A 17415-nucleotide genomic window follows, 5' to 3' on the forward strand; every position below is an offset into this window, starting at 1 on the left:
GGATGCAGCTGCGGTAATTATTTCTCTCTGGGCTGAGGGACTAACTTACTTTCCTCTTCTTCCAGGCCTCCACTCCCCCTCCTCTTGCCAGCCTGCGCCATCACTAACCAACCCTTCTGCAGCCCATTACCCCCTCTGGCGTCATCACCAAACTGAGCAAATTATACTGCGATCAGTGCTCCCAGCTGCCACGACTTGGTGGGAAACACACTCTTTTGAAGCTCTAGATTGAACACAATTGCAACACTCAATCTTCCAAATGAGGGAAAGGGATTTCTAGCCTTCTAATATGCTAAATGGAAATGACTAATTAACCTAATTACATTGGTCTGTGCAGCAAAACACAACTGTGCTAAATTGGCTTCCAGAGTGGTGGTGAGGGGCCTGTTCAAAGGCTAACAGAGGCGTGTATCACAGATGAGGTTTTGTAATCAAGAAAAGAATGCATGCATTACCTTAAAGTTCAGTACTTGATGGCACTTAAAAATTCCTTACAAAGGATAATAATAAAAGCAGCACTTTATCACAAAGACTTCATTCATTACCTGCTTATTGGTTCTTCTAGGGAAACAAGGCAAAAGCTTCATTAGATAGATTGCTTTAAAAATTTTTTTATTATGTCCTATCCCATTATACTTATTTTTGTTTTTAGAAAACCGAACAATTAAAAAGAGCATTCCTCCAAGGCTTCAACAATCTGCACTATACATTGCATTGTGGTTCACCTGCTCACATCCTGTACTATGCTTGAATTTGATAGGCCTGGACCCCGTGGCTCCACACAACCAACTCATATAGAGAGAGAAAGCTTCAGTCAATTGCAAAAGCCTTTGAATAGCCACAAAACAAAACAAAATGATAGGAAACAAAGCAAAGCAAAGCAAAGCAAAAGGAAATAAACTCTCATTTTGTGAGAAGAGGAACAGAATGGAATTGCACTACAGTTTTTGAGTTGAACTACGCAAAATGAAAGCATTAAAGCATTCTTGCAAGTCATTTCTTTTTTAAGAGTTTTCCTGCAGAGGGCTTTGTTGTGTAATATAGGAAAGGCAACTGGACTGGTCCCATTTGGGTAATTCACAGTCTGAGAAAGTTCTTCCTCCTCTGGACAAATTCTATTATATCAGGAACAATCCATATCAAACACAGCATCTATACACCTTAGCTGGGTAATTATAACCATAACTATAACACTAATCATTATCAGCTTCCATTTACTGAATATTTACTATGTGCTTGGCATAATCTGTGAGGTAGGTATCATGAGGACCATTTTGCAGAAGAGGGAACAAAGACTCAGAGGAATAGGATAACTTGCCAGAGGTCTCACATACAAACACACTTGAATTTAAACCAAGGGATGTCTGACTCCAAAGCCTGTTTCCATCATTGCTCTACTTCTGCAGGTGGGTTCATTCTACCCATTTTCCAAAATGAATTTTCAATAAGGACTTCAGACTCTGTATGAGTCACTGTTCTCAAGCTCTAGAGCTGTATTGGCCAATAAGATAACCACTGGCCACACGTGTCTGTTGAGCACTTGTGACTAGGGAACTGAATTTTAAATTTTATTTAATTTTTATATTTTTAAAGTTAAATTTAAAATCAGATTTAATTTAGTAGATGGAAAACCTTTAAATAGATTTGGAAAATTGGATATATAAATCAATGTTTCAACTTTATGACATCAAAATATAAATCATTTTTTTCTGATGAAAATTTAGCATCTTAATTGAGATGTGCTATAGGCATATGGTATATACATTAATTTTGAAGTTTTAATACAAAAACAAAATTAAATATCTCAAGTTTTATATCAATTACATGTTGAAATGATATTTTGGCTATATTAGGTTAAAGTAAATATATTATTAAAATTAATTTCATCTGTCTCTTTTTTTTAAAGTTTATTTTATTTATTTCTCTCCCCTTCCCACCCCAGTTGTCTGCTCTCTGTGTCTATTTGCTGCGTGTTCTTTGTCCGCTTCTTTGTCCGCTTCTTTGTTGTCAGCGGCATGGGAATCTGTGTTGTTGTTTTTTTGTTGTGTCATCTTGTTGTGTCAGCTCTCCGTGTGTGTGGCGCCATTCCTGGGCAGGCTGCACTTTCTTTCGTGCTGGGTGGCTCTCTTTACGGGGTGCACTCCTTGCGTGTGGGGTTCCCCCATGCGGGGATACCCCTGTGTGGCAGGGCACTCCTTGCATGCATCAGCATTGCATGTGGGCCAGCTACACATGGGTCAAGGAGGCCTGGGGTTTGAACCGCGGACCTCCCATGTGGTAAACAGATGCCCTAACCACTGGACCAAGTCCTCTTCCCCATCTGTCTCTTTTTACATTTTAATGTGCTTACTAGAAAATTTAAAATTATATGTCTAGCACACATTAGATTTCTTTTGGACAGTGTTACTAGTGGGGCATCTATTCATCTAAATTTTATATAGCCTAGGAAAGTTGATAGTTTCCACATATATGCTCTGTATTTATTATAAATGTGTATAGGCATTTTGTAACTTTGTAATTTTGGTTTCTGTTGTGAATGGAGTTCTCCCTTGTTTCTTTCCCAATGTATTATTCCCCTTGTCATTCATGAGAGTGGGTCCAGAATGATGGCATTTATCAATAAAAATCAAATCATACTTTTATTATTTAGATCAGGGATCTCCAACTATAGTTTGCAGGTCCAATCAGTCTACCACTTGCTTTTGTAAATAAAAGTTTTATTGGAACTCAGCCATGCCCATTCATTCACATATATTGCATGGCTTTGGCAGAGTTCAGTAATTGTGACAGAGATTGTCTGGCTCACAAAGCATAAAATATTTACTATCTGGCCCTTTACAGAAAAAATATGTTGAACCCTGATTTATATGCAGCAATAAAGTTGATTAAAAGAATAGTTACAGATTCTGATAAAGAAATTAGAAAAATACTTTGAGCAGTGGCAGCATTAATGGAATTGCCTACAGTTTCCTAAGATGGTTCCTTTTAAGGGGACAACACGCATAAATGGTTAACCTGTTTTTTCTTTAAACAAACCAATTTTATTGATATATGTATTAGTCAGCCAAAGGGGTGCTGATGCAAGATACCAGAAATTGGTTGGTTTTTATGAAGGGTATTTATTTGGGGTAGAACCTTTGTAAGTTAACTTCCCTCACCAAAGTCCTTTGCCACGTGTTGGAGCAATATGTCTGCTGATGTCTGCCAGTGTTCAGGCTTCCTGGGTTCCTCTTTACCTGGGACTTGCTTCTCTTGGGGCTCAGGGTTTCTCTCTTCCAGGGGCTTGCTTCTCTTTCCTCATAATCAAGCTCCTCTGTGTGCTTACCTCCTGGGGCTCCAGCATCAAAAAACTCTCTTTCCTTTGCCATGTCTTTTATCTGTGAGTCCCCACCCACCAAGGGGCAGGGACTCAACACCCTACTGACATGGCCCAATCAAAGCCCTAATCATAATTTAATCATGCCCAGGTAGAGACCAGTTTACAAACATAATCCAATATCTATTTTTAGAATTCATGAACCATATCAAACTACATATTAATAAAGCATATAATTCATCCAAAGTGTCCAATCAATGGTATTTGGTATAATCATATAGTTGTGTATTCATCACTTCAATCATTATTAGAGCATTTTCATTATATCAATAAATAATAATAAAGAAAAAAACAAACAAGAAAATTCTTAACCTCTCAATATTTCTCTGTTTCCCCTGCCTACATAGCTGCTATTTCTGGCTATTCTTGCACAATTGTTTATTTTATTTATTTAGCAGGTTTATTGAGATATAATCACATACCATACACAACCTATCTAAAGAGTAAAATCTATGGCTTTTAGTGTAATCACAATGTTGTGCATTTATTTCCACAAAAATTTTTAGAACAATTTCATTACTCCAAAATGAAAAACTCCACACTCTTTAGCATTCCTTCCCCAGCCCTACATAACCACTAATCTAATTTGATCTTTATAAATTGATTTATATTTACATTTTATATAAATGGAATCATAAAAGATGTAGTACTTTGTGTCTGGTTTCTTTCATTTAGCATAAGGGTTTTTCTCATCTGATATTAATGTTTTGTAGTATTAACATACATTTGTTTAGCTTCAAAGAAAAACAGTCTTATATATACAATTTTATCCATATTCATATTTCACATGCAGTTTTACTATGCTATACAGTTTCATGTTACATTTTTTAGCTTTTCTTCCCATAATCTACATGACCTTAGACTTTCCCTTTAAACCACTTTCATACCCACACAATACTGCTAGTTAAAAACATTATGTTGGGCTTTCACCTTTTCTATTCATTTCCAAAGTTAACACACATCCTTTTTACCAATTCTGTACAAGTCACCTCACAGCTTTCCATTCTCTAAACTCACTTTATTTTCTGGTGATCCATGTTCAATAACTCCATGAAATCACACATTTAGTTCATAGTAGGGCAATCATATAATGTTTGTCTTTTTGTGTTTGGCTTGCTTCACTCAACATAATGTCCTTCAGATTCATCCTTGTTGTCTTATGCTTTATGACCTCATTTCTTCTTACAGCTACATAATATCCCATCGTGTGAATTCTCCACAGTTTGCTTATCCGTTCATCAGTTGATGGACACCTGGGTTGTTTCCAACTTCTGGCAATCATGACCAATACCACTATGAACATCGGTGTGCAGATGTCTGTTCATACCATTGCTCTCAGTTCTTCTGGGTATATACCCAGTAGTGGTTTTGCCAAGTCATGTGGCAAATCTATATTCAACTTCTTTAGGACCTGCCAAACAGAGCTCCACAGTGGCTGTACAATTCTACAGTCTCACCAACAGTGAATAAGTGTTACTATCTCTTCACATCCTCTCCAAAACTTGTAGTTCTGTCTTTTAATAGTGGCCATTCTGCTGGTGCGTCATGTTATCTCATTGTAGTTTTGATTCGGATTTCCCTAATCACTAGTGATGTTAAACATCTTTTCATGTTTTTTTTTGCCATTTGTATTTCTTCTTTTGACAAAAGTCTTTCAAGTCTTTTGCCCATTTTTAAAAATTGGGTCATTTGTCTTTTTATTATTGAGTTGTAGCATCTCTTTATGTATCATGGATATTAAACCCGTATTGGACATGTGATTTCCAAATATTTTCTCCCGAGTCAGCTGCCTTTTCACCCTTTTGACAAAGCCCTGTGAGGTAAAAAAGTTTAATTTTGAGGAGGTCCTATTTATCTATTTTTTCTTTTGTTGCACGTGCTTTGGGTGTAAGGTCCAAGAAACCACCACATACTACAAGGTCTTTAAAATGTTTCCCTACATTTTCTTCCAGTAGCTTTATGGTCTTGGACTTTATATTTAGGTCTTTGATCCATTTTGAGTTGATTGTATGTGGAGTGAGATAGGGGTCCTCTTTCATTCTTTTAGTTATGGATGTCCAGTTCTCCCACCAGCATTTGTTGAAGGGACTATTTTTTGTCCTGGCAACATGGACTTGGTAGGTTTGTCAAAAACCAGTTGGCTGTAGAGGTGAGGGTTTATTTCTGGACTCTCAAATCTATTCTGCTGATCACTTTATCTATCTTTATGCCAAATACCATGCTTTTTTTTTAAGGGTAGAATTAATTAATATTTTATTGTCATTTATAATCAGATGGCATTTGGGTATATAGTCTTCATATGTGATCTTTCTTTTTGTAAATAAAAAAAAACAAGTTAGGTTTTAAACAGCTGATGGCTGGTTATATGTTCAGAAAACATGATTATCTGTGAGTTTATTAATGGTGGCTTCAAGCTTTTCCTTTTAAATGCCAGAAAAGCCATGCATTTTGTGTCCCTTTTTATAAGCATGCATTTGACTTCACAGTCTGCAGCAATATCCTGACTGTCATCCGCATCTACTTCAAGGAACACACCTTGTTATACTTCTCAGAGAGGGAATGAAAGAAAGGCTTGATCATTGTACAAGGCCCACATCATGTGCCTGAGAGATCAACTACTACAAGTTCATATCCAGCACCTTTCAAGGCTGCCTAAAAATCTTCCCTGCTCTTGATCTGCTTCACCATTTTGGCTGCTAGGGTGATTTGATGAGCGACCATGGAAAGTGTTGAAAAGGACCCCAAAAGTGTGACAGAGGCAGTGTACCATGCTGCTTTGACCACTGTAGCTTTGTAATATGTTTCGAGGTCAGGCAGTGAAACTCCACCCATGTCATTCTTCTTTTTTAGAATACTTTTGGCTATTTGGGTGCCCTTTCCCTTCCAAATGAATTTGGTAATTGCCTTTTCTATTTCTGTAAAGTATGCTGTTGGAATTTTGATTGGTTTTGCATTGAATCTATAAATCAGTTTGGGTAGGACTGATATCTTCATGATATTTAGTCTTCCAATCCATGAACATGGAATGTCTTTCCAGTTATTTAGGTCTTCACTGATTTCTTTTAGCATTGTTTTGTAGTTTTCTGCATATAGGTCTGGTATGTCTTTGGTTAAATTGGTTCCTAGGTATTTGAGTCTTTTTGTTGTTATTGTAAATGGATTTTTTACCCTTGATTTCCTCCTTAGATTGTTCAATATTAGTGTACAGAAACATTACTGATTTTTACGTGTTGATCTTGTATCCTGACTCTTTGCTGAACTCAAGTAGCTTTGTTGTAGACATTTCAGAACTTTCTAAATACAGGATCATTTCATCCACAAATAGTGAGTGTTTTGCTTCCTCTTTTCCAATTTGGATGGCTTTTATTATTTTTTTTTCTTGTTTAATTTCTGTAGCTAGAACATTTAGTACAATGTTGAATAACAATGGTGACAGTGGACATTCTTATCCTTTTTCCAATCTTAGAGAGAAAACTTTCAACCTTACCCCATTAAGTACGATGTTAGCTACGGGGTTTCACATATGCAGGAATTTCCCTTCTATTCCTATCTTTTGAATTGTTTTTATCAAGAAGGGATGCTGGATTTTGTCAAATCCCTTTTCTGCATTGATCGAGATGATCATGTGTTTTTTTCCCTTCAATTTGTTAATGTGGTGTTTTATGTTGATTGATTTTCTTTTATTTAACCACCCTTGCATATCAAGAATAAATCCCACTTGGTCATGGTGTATAATTTTTAGTATGCTCTTGAATTCTATTTGCAAGTATTTTGTTGAGAATTTTTGCATCTATGTTCATTAGAAAGATTGGTCTGTAATTTTCTTTTCTTGTAATGGCTTTATCTGGCTTTGGTATTAGGGTGATGTTGGCTTCATAAAATGTGTTGGGTAACTTACCCTTCTCTTCAATTTTCTGGAAGGGTTTAGGCAAATTGGTTTTAATTCTTCTCATGATGTTTGGTGGAATTCACCAGTGAAGCCATCTGGTTCTGGGTTTTTTTTTTGTTGGGAGATTTTTAGTGATGGATTCAATCTCTTTAAATGTGATTGGTTTGCTAAGTTCTTGTACTTCTTTTAGCATCAGTGTAGGTTGTTTGTGCATTTCTAGGAATTTATCCATTTCATATAGGTTGTCTAGTTATCGCCATACAGTTTCTCAAAATATCTTCTTATGATCCTTTTTATTTCGGTAGGGTCAGTCATAATCATGCCCATTTTGGTTTTGATTTTATTTATTTGCATCTTCTCTCTTTTTTCTTTGTTAGTTTAGCTAGGGGTTTGTCAATTTTATTGGTCTTCTCAAAGAACTAGCTTTTAGTTTTGTAGATTTCTCTATTGTTCTTTGGTGATGTTGTTGTTCTCAATTTCATTTATTCCTGCACTGATGTTTATTATTTCTTTCCTTCTGCTTGCCTTGGGAATGATATGCTGTTCTTTTTCTATTTTCCTCAGTTGTTCAGTAAGATCTTTGATTTTAGTTCTTTCTTCTTTTTTTAATATGGGTGTTCAGGGCTATAAAATTTCCCTCTCAAGACTGCCTTTGTTTTATCCCATAAGTGCTTTTTTTCATTTAATAAAGTATATCACTCATACACAAACATACAAAAATAATAAATATATAATAGTTGTGAACTTACAAAACAAACATATATAACATCATACGGGACTCTCATAACTCACCCTACCACTTGCATTGTTGTTAAACCTTTTTAACTAATGTTTAAAGAACATTGTCAAAATATTACTACTAAACAAAGTATTTTCCCCCAACCAATCCTATTATTATTATTTTTATATCATTTATATATGAATATACATAAACAATAAGTGTATAGAAAAAATTGTGAACTTACAAAGCAAACATCCTTAACATCATACAGGCGTCCCAAACATCAACCCTCTACCAACACCTTGCTTTGTTGTGAGACATTTGTTACAAATTATGAAAGAATATGATCAAAATCTTACTACTGATCATAGTCCTTATTTTACATTTGGTGTGTTTTCCCCCCAACCCACCCTATTTTTTTTTTAAAATATGTTTTTTTATGACAGAAGTTGTAAACTTGTAAAACAATCACACTCATGTGCAGAATTCCCAGACAACTTCCCTTCGTCAACACACCACACTGTGGTGGAACATTTGCTACAGATAAGATAATACATTTGATTGTTGCCATGTCCATAGTGTATGTTTGGTTCACATTTTCCATACTGCCTCATTATTAACACAGTTCTCATAGATGCAAGAATATTTTATTATCACAGCTAACCACAGTCTTTAGATCAATCCAGCTATATTTTTCCCATGCTTCTCCACATTCCCAACACCTGGGGTAGGGATGTCCATTTGCTCTAGCTCAGGACACCCTTGCATCTGTACCATCAACCACAATTCTCATCCACATCCTGGTTTACTGTGTTATTCAGTTCCTAGATTATTCTCTAGTATTCTGTTAATTGGCATTTACATAACTAGACTACCATTGTCAGCCACATTCCCATTTATAAACTAGCTGTTACTCACTATGTGTTACCATCCACTCTATATATTTCCACACTTTTACAGTAAAGCTAATGAAAACTTCTATATACATTAAACATCAGTAGTCCATCTTAGTCCTCCTCTAGTCTCCTTTAAGAATTTACCACCTTCAATATCTTGAAGATATTTTCCTACAATTTCTTCTAGGAGTTTTATGGTCCTTGCTTTTATTTTTAGGTTTTTGATCCATTTTGAGTTAATTTTTGGATAAGGTGTGAGATAGGGGTCCTCTTTCCTTCTTTTGGCTATGGATATCCAGCTCTTTCAGCACCATTTGTTGAATGGACTGTTCTGCGCGAGCTGTGTGGGTTTCACAGGCTAGTCAAAACTCACTTGACCATACATGTGAGGGTCTGTTTCTGAACCATAAATTTGGTTCCATTGGTCTATGTGTCTCTTTATGTCAATACCATACTGTTTTTACCACTATAATAGGTGTTATGGTTTAAAGTCTGGAGATGAGGGTTCGCTTTTCCTTTTCATGATGTTTCTGGTTATTCAGGACCCCTTACCCTTCCAAATAAATTTGATGATCATGTTTTCAATTTAAAAAAAAAATGCTGGTGGAATTTTTATTGGAATTGCATTGAATCTGTATATCAATTTGAATAGAATTGACATCTTAATGATATTTAGTCTTCCAATCCATGAGCATGGAATGTTCTTCCAGTGATTTAGGCCTTTTTAAAATTTCTTTTTATCATTGAGTTGCAGTTTTCTGAATACAAGTGTGCTTTACAGTGTTGCTTAAGTTCATACCTGACTATTTGAGTTTTATCTGTCATTTATTTTATTTTCACCACTCTTTTGACACTTTTAGTTACTTCTACTGATATAATCTTCATTTCTAGACTCTCTTCCAGGACTCTCACCCCTGTCTTTTCATTTCAGGTTCTAGTCCACTCTTTAGTATTTCCTGAAAATCTGGTTTCTTGGTTGGAAATTCTCTCAGTTTCTGTTTATTTGTAAATATTCTAATGTCGCCCTTGTTTTTGAAAGACATTCTTGTTGGATATAAGATTCTTGGTTGGAAGTTTTCTCTTGTAGTATCTTAAATATATCAGACCACTGTCTTCTTGCCTCCATGGTTTCTGGTGAGAAATCAGCACTTAATCTTATTGGTATCCCTTATATGTTATGCATTGCTTTTTTCTTTCTGTTCTCAGTACTCTCTCTTTGTCTTTGCATTTGACATTCTGATGAGTATGTGTCTCAGAGCTGGTCTATTTGGATTTTTTCAGATGAGAGTACGTTGTGCTTCTTTTTTTTTTTTTTTTTTTTTAAAGATTTATTTATTTATTTAATTCCCCCCTCTCCCCTGGTTGTCTGTTCTTGGTGTCTATTTGCTGCGTCTTGTTTCTTTGTCCACTTCTGTTGTCGTCAGCAGCACGGGAAGTGTGGGCGGCGCCATTCCTGGACAGGCTGCTCTTTATTTTCACGCTGGGCGGCTTTCCTCACGGGCGCACTCCTTGCGCGTGGGGCTCCCTCACGCAGGGGACACCCTTGCGTGGCACGGCACTCCTTGCGTGCATCAGCACTGCGCATGGGCCAGCTCCACAAGGGTCAAGGAGGCCCGGGGCTTGAACCGCAGACCTCCCATGTGGTAGACGGACGCCCTAACCACTGGGCCAAAGTCCGTTTCCCTACGTTGTGCTTCTTGAACATGGATCTCTACATCCTTCAAAAGGGTTGGGAAATTTTCTACCATTATTTCTTCAAATATTCCTTCTGCCCCTTTTCCCTTCTCTTTTCCTTCTGGGACACCCATGCATGTATGTTTGTATGCCTTTTGCTTTCATTTATTTCCCTGAGACCTTGTTCAATTTTTTCCATTCTTTTCTTCACCTCTTTTTTTGTATGTTCACTTTCAGAGGCCATTTCTTCAAGCTCATCAATCCTTTCTTCTGCCTCTTCAAATCTGCTAATATATGATTCCAATGTATTTTAATTTCATTTATTGTGCCTTTCATTCCCATAAGATCTGCAGTTTTTCTATGTATGCTTTCAAATTTTTCTTTGAGCTCATCCACTGTCTTCTTAATATCCTTAATCTCTTTAGCCGTCTCATTGAATTTATAAAGGAGATTTGTTTGAGCATATATGATTAGTTGTCTGAACTCCTTTATGTCATCTGGAGGCTTATCTTGTTCCTTTATCTGGGCCATAGCTTCCTGCTTCTTCATGTGGATTGTAATCTTTTGTTGGTGTCTTCGCATCTGGATTATGAAAGTATTTACTCTGGTTGCAGTTTTTCTCTTTAGTTTAGGGCTTTCTGCCCTTTCTCCCTTGCTGGTTGTGCAGTATGAACTAATTGGTGCTATAAGCTGTGGAGGCTCAAGCTGCCCTCATTGCCCCAGGGACCAGTGACGCTTCTCCCAACTTACTCCTTTGCCAGGGGTAGGGACAGAGTCATAGCTGTGTGGAATAATCCAAGTCGCGCAGGTCTAGACTCTAGTTGCCCAGAGAGAATGATGAAGCTTCATGACCATTTCTCCCCTGCCTGGGGTGGGGATGGAGCTGCAGGTGTGGGTAGCAATCTATGCAGTGTGGGTCCAAGATGACCACCGTTGCCCCGGTAGACTTCTGATTACTCAGTCTGTGCCAGTCAAAGGTACCTGCAGTTACCTGGATAGGCTGGTGCAGGGCCCACTAGCCTCCTCCCTGTCAGAGGTGGGGCTGAAGCCTAGGCTAGGACTGCATGCCAATCTGGGTGAAATAAACTGGTTCCTACCATCACTGTGATTTTTGGTCCTAGCTTCCCCTCAGGCTGTGGGTAGAGTCAAAATGGCAGCCACTGACCTCTTTCCAATTTGGGAAGATTTACACCCCAGCTGTTCCAAGGGTTATATCTTAGCCAGACAAGTCTACCAATCAGTAGCTGAAATCAATGGCCAACGATTTCCTTCTCCCCAGTTTTTCAGAAATGGAGCTTCCAGTTCCAGTTACAGAATAGCTCCTGGGGTGGCACATGTTGCCAGAGTAGGATAATCACTGGCCTCTGCGGCTTGTCTGGTAGTTTCCCAGAGAGGCCTGTGCAGTTCCCCGCACCTTGCTCCCTGCTGGCAGTGGCACTGGGACCTAGGCTAGAGCTGCAATCTGACCTGGGTGGAAAGAAGCTGGTCCCCACCAGCACTGCCATTTTCAGTCCACTTTGCTTCCCCTCATGCCAGGCGCAGAGTTAAGATAGCAGCTACTTACCAGCATCTTTCTGCCTTGGACAGGCGCAAACTTTAGCTGTTCTCAGAATTATTCTTTAGCCCACTGAATTTACTCATTGGTAGCTGAAACTGGTACCCAATCGTTTCTTTCTCCCCCATTTTTAGGAAGTGGAGCTTTCAATTCCAGCCATAGAAAAGCTCCTGAGGTGGGTTGTGCCTCCAGTGGAGGATGGGTACCAGCCTCCCTGGCATGGAGTGCTCTACTTATGAGTCTTTTCTGCAGATGGGTAATCTTCTTCTTCCATTACTTCAATTATGTTGCAGGATGCTCTTCTGGTCTCCTGGAGCCCCGTAATAGGTGCTTCAGCTAACTCCAGATAGCTCTGGGTGTTTACTAACTGTCCTGTAGCAGGAGCTGACTCTAGAAGCTCCTTACTTGGCTGCCATTTTGCTATTTCTCTAAAGTTTTTGAACTCATCTCTTGTGTCTTTCATTCCCATGAGCTCTGTTACTTTTCTGTTCAGGTTTTCGGATTCTTCTCTCTGCTCATTCAGTGTCTTCTTGATGTCCTTTATCTCTTTAGTCATATAGTCTTTCCACTCATCAATTTGATTTTGGAAATTTGTGTGTATCTTGTTGATTAGTTGTCTCAACTCCTGCGTTTCCTCTGGGGTTTTGATACATTCCTTTTCTTGGGCCATTTCTTCCATTTTCTTAGAATGGTTTGTAATTTTTTGCTGATGTCTAGACATCTGATTAGGGTGGTGAGTTTACTCATACTCGACTTCTCTCTCTTTCATAGGGGTTTAGTGGTGGCAGGCTGTTTATTACTGCTATTCTTTGATTCTTGGTTCAACCTGTTCTGGTCTTTAGGATTGTTCCTGTTAGTTCCTCAAATCTGGGCCCTGGACTCAGTAATAGGTTGCAGGCCTGCTTCCTAGGGCCTTTGGCAGGGAGGCTGTAAAGGCCAGAAAAAGCCTCTCTTACTTATTTATTATTTCCTCATGCACTTCTTTAGTCTGCCAGCTGATGGTGCTCTTTGGCAGCCCTCTCAGTTCCCTGCCTGGTCAGAGTGTGTTTGCTGCAACAGGGATGGGATAAGTGTGACAAAAAACTCCAGAGGCAATTCTCCAACCTTTGCTCCCTTTTCCCAGATAGGAAGTAATTCCACTCCCTTCTGCATTCTCAACAACCAGTCTTGGTCATTGGAGAGGGAAATTGAGAGGGTTGTATCTCTTTAGTCCCTTGCAGGCGCCCAAGGAAAACAATGGTGCAGCTCCACCTTGACTGGAAGGGCTCCTGGAACCTGGCAGACCAAATTTGTGGGTCCAAAGCTGAGGCAGCCTTAGGCAGTATCATTCTCTTTCCCATTTCCTGGGGAGGTGGATCCCCTGGAACCCCTTTGCCTGTAGCTGCCAGCCCTGAGGACTGAGAATTCAGAAGTGTCTATAATATGGGGAAGGGTGCCTGAATTTGCAGCTGTGACTTTCAACTCACAGTTTTGCCATTGTAATTCTTTTCCTTTGCCCCTCTCTCCTCTGGGCAGTGTCCAGTCTTTCCCGGGTGTACTAAACCCTAGAAACATTTTTTTCCAGTCCATTTCTGCCTGCCCTCTAGCTATTTTTCTGGGAAAGAAGAGAGTCCCATGTCTTTCTAGTTTGCCATTCTTGGAAAACCTGGGTATTTTTATAAAGTCAAACCTGGATGGACCTCAAGGGAATCATTTATAAAACATTCATTAAGTGACTAAACAATACAAATGGAGAACTTATTAGTGGTTGCCAGGTATTAGGGATTGGGGAGGCAAAAGTGGTGGTTGTGGTTATAAAAGAGCTACTTGAGATATCTGTGGTGAAAAAACTTTCTCTCTGTTGACTGTGTGATGATAAAATTGCACAGAACTAAATGTACACACATATGTGCAAGTAAAATTGGTTAAATCTGAAGAAGATTGGTGGATTTTATCAATGTCAAATCCCTGGTTGTGAATATTGTATTATAGTTATGCAAGATATTGCCAGTGGGGGAACCTGAGTAAAGTGTACACGAGATCTCTGAGTTATTTCTTACCATTGCATGTGAATTTACAATGGTTTCAAAATAAAAAGTTTAATTAGAAATATAAAGAGAAAAAAAGGTCAAAAGTCAGCGCAAAAGACTGACTTCTTTGGGCTGTTAAGCATCTATAAAATGCCACAAATTTTAATGATCACAAGCAGGGCTCATGTTAATGCAGATGCTGTTCCTCACACATCCCCAGTGCACCCCGTGGCACTCATTCAGGTGTGTCCTGGAGAGCAGCCCTCATTGTAATGGCTAAAGACATTCTTGGAGAGTGGCTCTGTGCTCCCCACAGCTGGCATTCACTTGGACAACACTTACTGAGCCCCAGCTGTATGCCAAGCACCGTGTCAGGTCCTGTGAATGCTGACAGGCTCCCTGCTAAAAGGAACTAGTATTTGTGATCTTTTCAAGGTCCACAGAATCCCACCTAGACTAAACTGCAGAATATGGAAAGTCAATGGGCTCTGCCATCAGACAGACTGAAATTTGCATCCCGTATTTGCTATGCTATGACATCAGTTTCCTCATATGTTAAATGGGAATAAATACTACCCAGGAGGACATAAACTAAAATAAGGTATGCATGTAAAATGTCAGGTGCTCAATACATTTGAGCTATTATTAACCCTGAGCATGCCAGGATGGAATGCATCCTGGCCTTTAAGCTGAATTAGGATTCACATGGAGATGCCTGAACTCATCCTGTGCACCTGTTAGTTTCTTGGAAGTGCTATGTCAGTCTCCACTTCAGCACCAGGACTCACAGAGGCTCCAATAGGCCGGCCTTAAGTGCTGGTAGGCGGGAGGATACTCACCTGAGTCAGAGAAGCTGGCAGGACCTTATGGTTCCCTCCCACCCTGGGGCAGAGCTGTTTCATATAGCATGGCCCTCCTCCATCTCTGCAAAGCCTTTCCTGCAGGCACAGGAAGGGTGAGCTCTGCTGTGGGGGTGCAGGTAAGGGGTGCACCTATGTTTAAAACGCTCCATGTTTGAACCCAAAAAGAAAACCCCACTGACTTCATGGGAACAAGTGTTAGTGAAAAACTCTGAGCGATGAGAGTCACTTTTTAAAGGGGCCAGTACTAACCTTGATGCCGCCCCAGGCCTGATGAGAGAGGAATTCCACTGGACTCATGATGCCTGTCTGTGCTGGGGACCGAAGCAGGAAATCCAGCTCTGCTGCATTGATTTCTTGGTTCATTAGGAGAATCTGCAATGTGGAATGACACTGTATTTCCTTTGCTTGTGGCAGTTAACAGGGCCTGGAAGTAGAGGGGTTGTCACTCACCATAATTATTGCTTCTTCTAACACTAGAGTTTGTCAGTCAATTTTGGTTGCTTAAAGAGGGTGGAGTGAAAGAAAGTATACATCCAGGCAAATCACTTCTTGTGCATCTGTTCCTCACCCCAAACCTGAGGATGACTTATATGCCCATAGTGAATAGCTTTATATCTTGCTAAGCAGGCATTTATTCTCTATCTCTCATAAATGACATGGAGAATGAAGTTATATGGCTTGGTTCCTGCAATCTAATTGGGGAGATGACTTACAAATTGTATGATTTGAGGAGAGCTTCAAAGCAATGTGAATATATGCGAAATATCAGTGTATATATGAATCAGCAATATTTAGTGGGTTCCAGAATAGAGGAGCAATCATCAAGCAGTGGGAGGAGGATTAATCAGACTTACCTTTCTATAAATTTTGTATTGGATCTTGGAGAAGCTGAGAGATGAGAGTATTTAGACAGGAAAGGAAGACTTTCTGGATAGGGGAAATGGGAGTGCAGCAGCTTGGAAGGGGTACTAGTGAGAAGTCTATGGGAAAGTGAAACATTTGGCTTGGCTAAAGTCAAGGGTTTACATTGGGAGAGGCTGTTCTCCCAGCTTCAAATAGTGTTCTGTGCTTTGAAGTTAAAGATGGGAATGCTTATTAATAAAAAAAATAATTTGGTCAGTTTGAGGAAAAGTCTGTAAGAGGGAAACAGGCTAGAAAGAGGCGATGAGGTAAGGACCTTGTAAAATGAGGTTGAAATATTTTATGAGGCAAGAAAGTTAAGAGCTAGAAGTGGAATGTCCTTGGAGTCTAGGGGAAATGAGTCATAGAAGTCTGTGCTGGGGTCTGAGTTCTTTTTTTGTGATGGCCAAGCTGTCATTTGGGCTTGAGTGGGAAACAGAGAGGGTCAGGAGAATAAGCTATATTAGTACTCAGGCATGAACTCAGATTTTAGGATGCTCCAGCAGGTAGATCCATCACACAGGTAATCACAGAATCACTGATTTTTAGAATTGGAAGGGGGCTAGTCTGTGCTCCCAATTTACATATGGAAAAAAGTTCCAATTTTTGGTAATTAGAGGGATAAATGCAGGGGAATAAGTTCATGGCTTTATGATGTTGAGGGTGAGTGTAAGGAAAGGGTTTCTTATTAAAGATCCAGTAACTCCAGAAGTCCCAATGCTCCTAAGCCCTCCTTGAAAGTCAAGACTTCCATGGCTATAGAAAGACCATTGCAATTTCTTATGCCAAGGGAAGTTTGGGACAGTAAACTTGTAACCATAAAAGTAAGTGAATAATGACAGATATTCTAGCAAAGTTCTTAAGGGATCTGAAAAAGTATTTAGTTGTTGGCCTGGCCAACTGCTTTCCTCTTTGGTGCCAGTTTGGATTGATTAGTAGTTATTGTTGGAGGGCTATATTAAAGAGAATCTTGAGGTCAGATCCAGGTTCTGCAAAAAGAGTACACTGATTGATTAATCATGTCTGTCATGAATGGGATGAGGGTGGGGGCGGTACACAAGGACCAGAGTGGACCTTCTTGTGGATGCCTCTACCTAGAGATCGATAGTCATACTATGGGCAGTGATGTCAAAAGAGAAGTGTGTAGTTTTTTTTTAAAAAACCCTGCTCTTCAAGCCAAAGGGAAAGAGTTGGGCATTAAAAAACAATTGTTAACTTCTTCAGTTGTCCTACCTGAAAGGTGAGCTGGGCAAGGTAGGTCAGTTTATCGCACTCGAAGAGCCCACGGGTGGTGTACTGGTACACTGAGAAAGTGATGCTGTCTATTAGGTTGCTCACCCGCTCCTTGAGGCTCTCATCAGGAGCAGCCCTCTCCACAGCCTTCTGGAACACAATGCTGAAGGCCTGGGGGAGAGAAGGCAGAACCCTGGTAATTTACACACCTCTCTTTGTATATAGTTAGTGGTCTTACCTGAGAAGAACATTGTAATGTTTGCCAGCCCACAAAAATGTTTTCCCAGCATATCGACCCT

General features: G+C 39.4%; 1 protein-coding gene across 4 annotated transcripts in view; it reads right to left on the minus strand.

Moving 5' to 3' along the window:
- Window positions 1-17415, minus strand: part of DNAH9 (dynein axonemal heavy chain 9) — a 357462-nt gene that overhangs the window by 54375 nt on the left and 285672 nt on the right. For all 4 annotated transcript variants that reach the window (XR_011646782.1, XM_058283466.1, XM_058283464.1 and 1 more), the window contains 2 exons: window positions 17117-17287; window positions 15233-15355 (listed from right to left, as the gene is read on the minus strand). Coding sequence is in view for 3 of the 4 variants with exons in the window: in XM_058283466.1 (XP_058139449.1) it covers window positions 15233-15355; window positions 17117-17287 (294 nt within the window). In the remaining variant the exon portion in view is untranslated. The remainder of the gene's footprint in view (window positions 1-15232; window positions 15356-17116; window positions 17288-17415) is intronic.

This window comes from Dasypus novemcinctus, chromosome 21 (genome assembly GCF_030445035.2).
Source record: "Dasypus novemcinctus isolate mDasNov1 chromosome 21, mDasNov1.1.hap2, whole genome shotgun sequence".
Classification (NCBI taxonomy): Eukaryota; Metazoa; Chordata; class Mammalia; order Cingulata; family Dasypodidae; genus Dasypus; species Dasypus novemcinctus.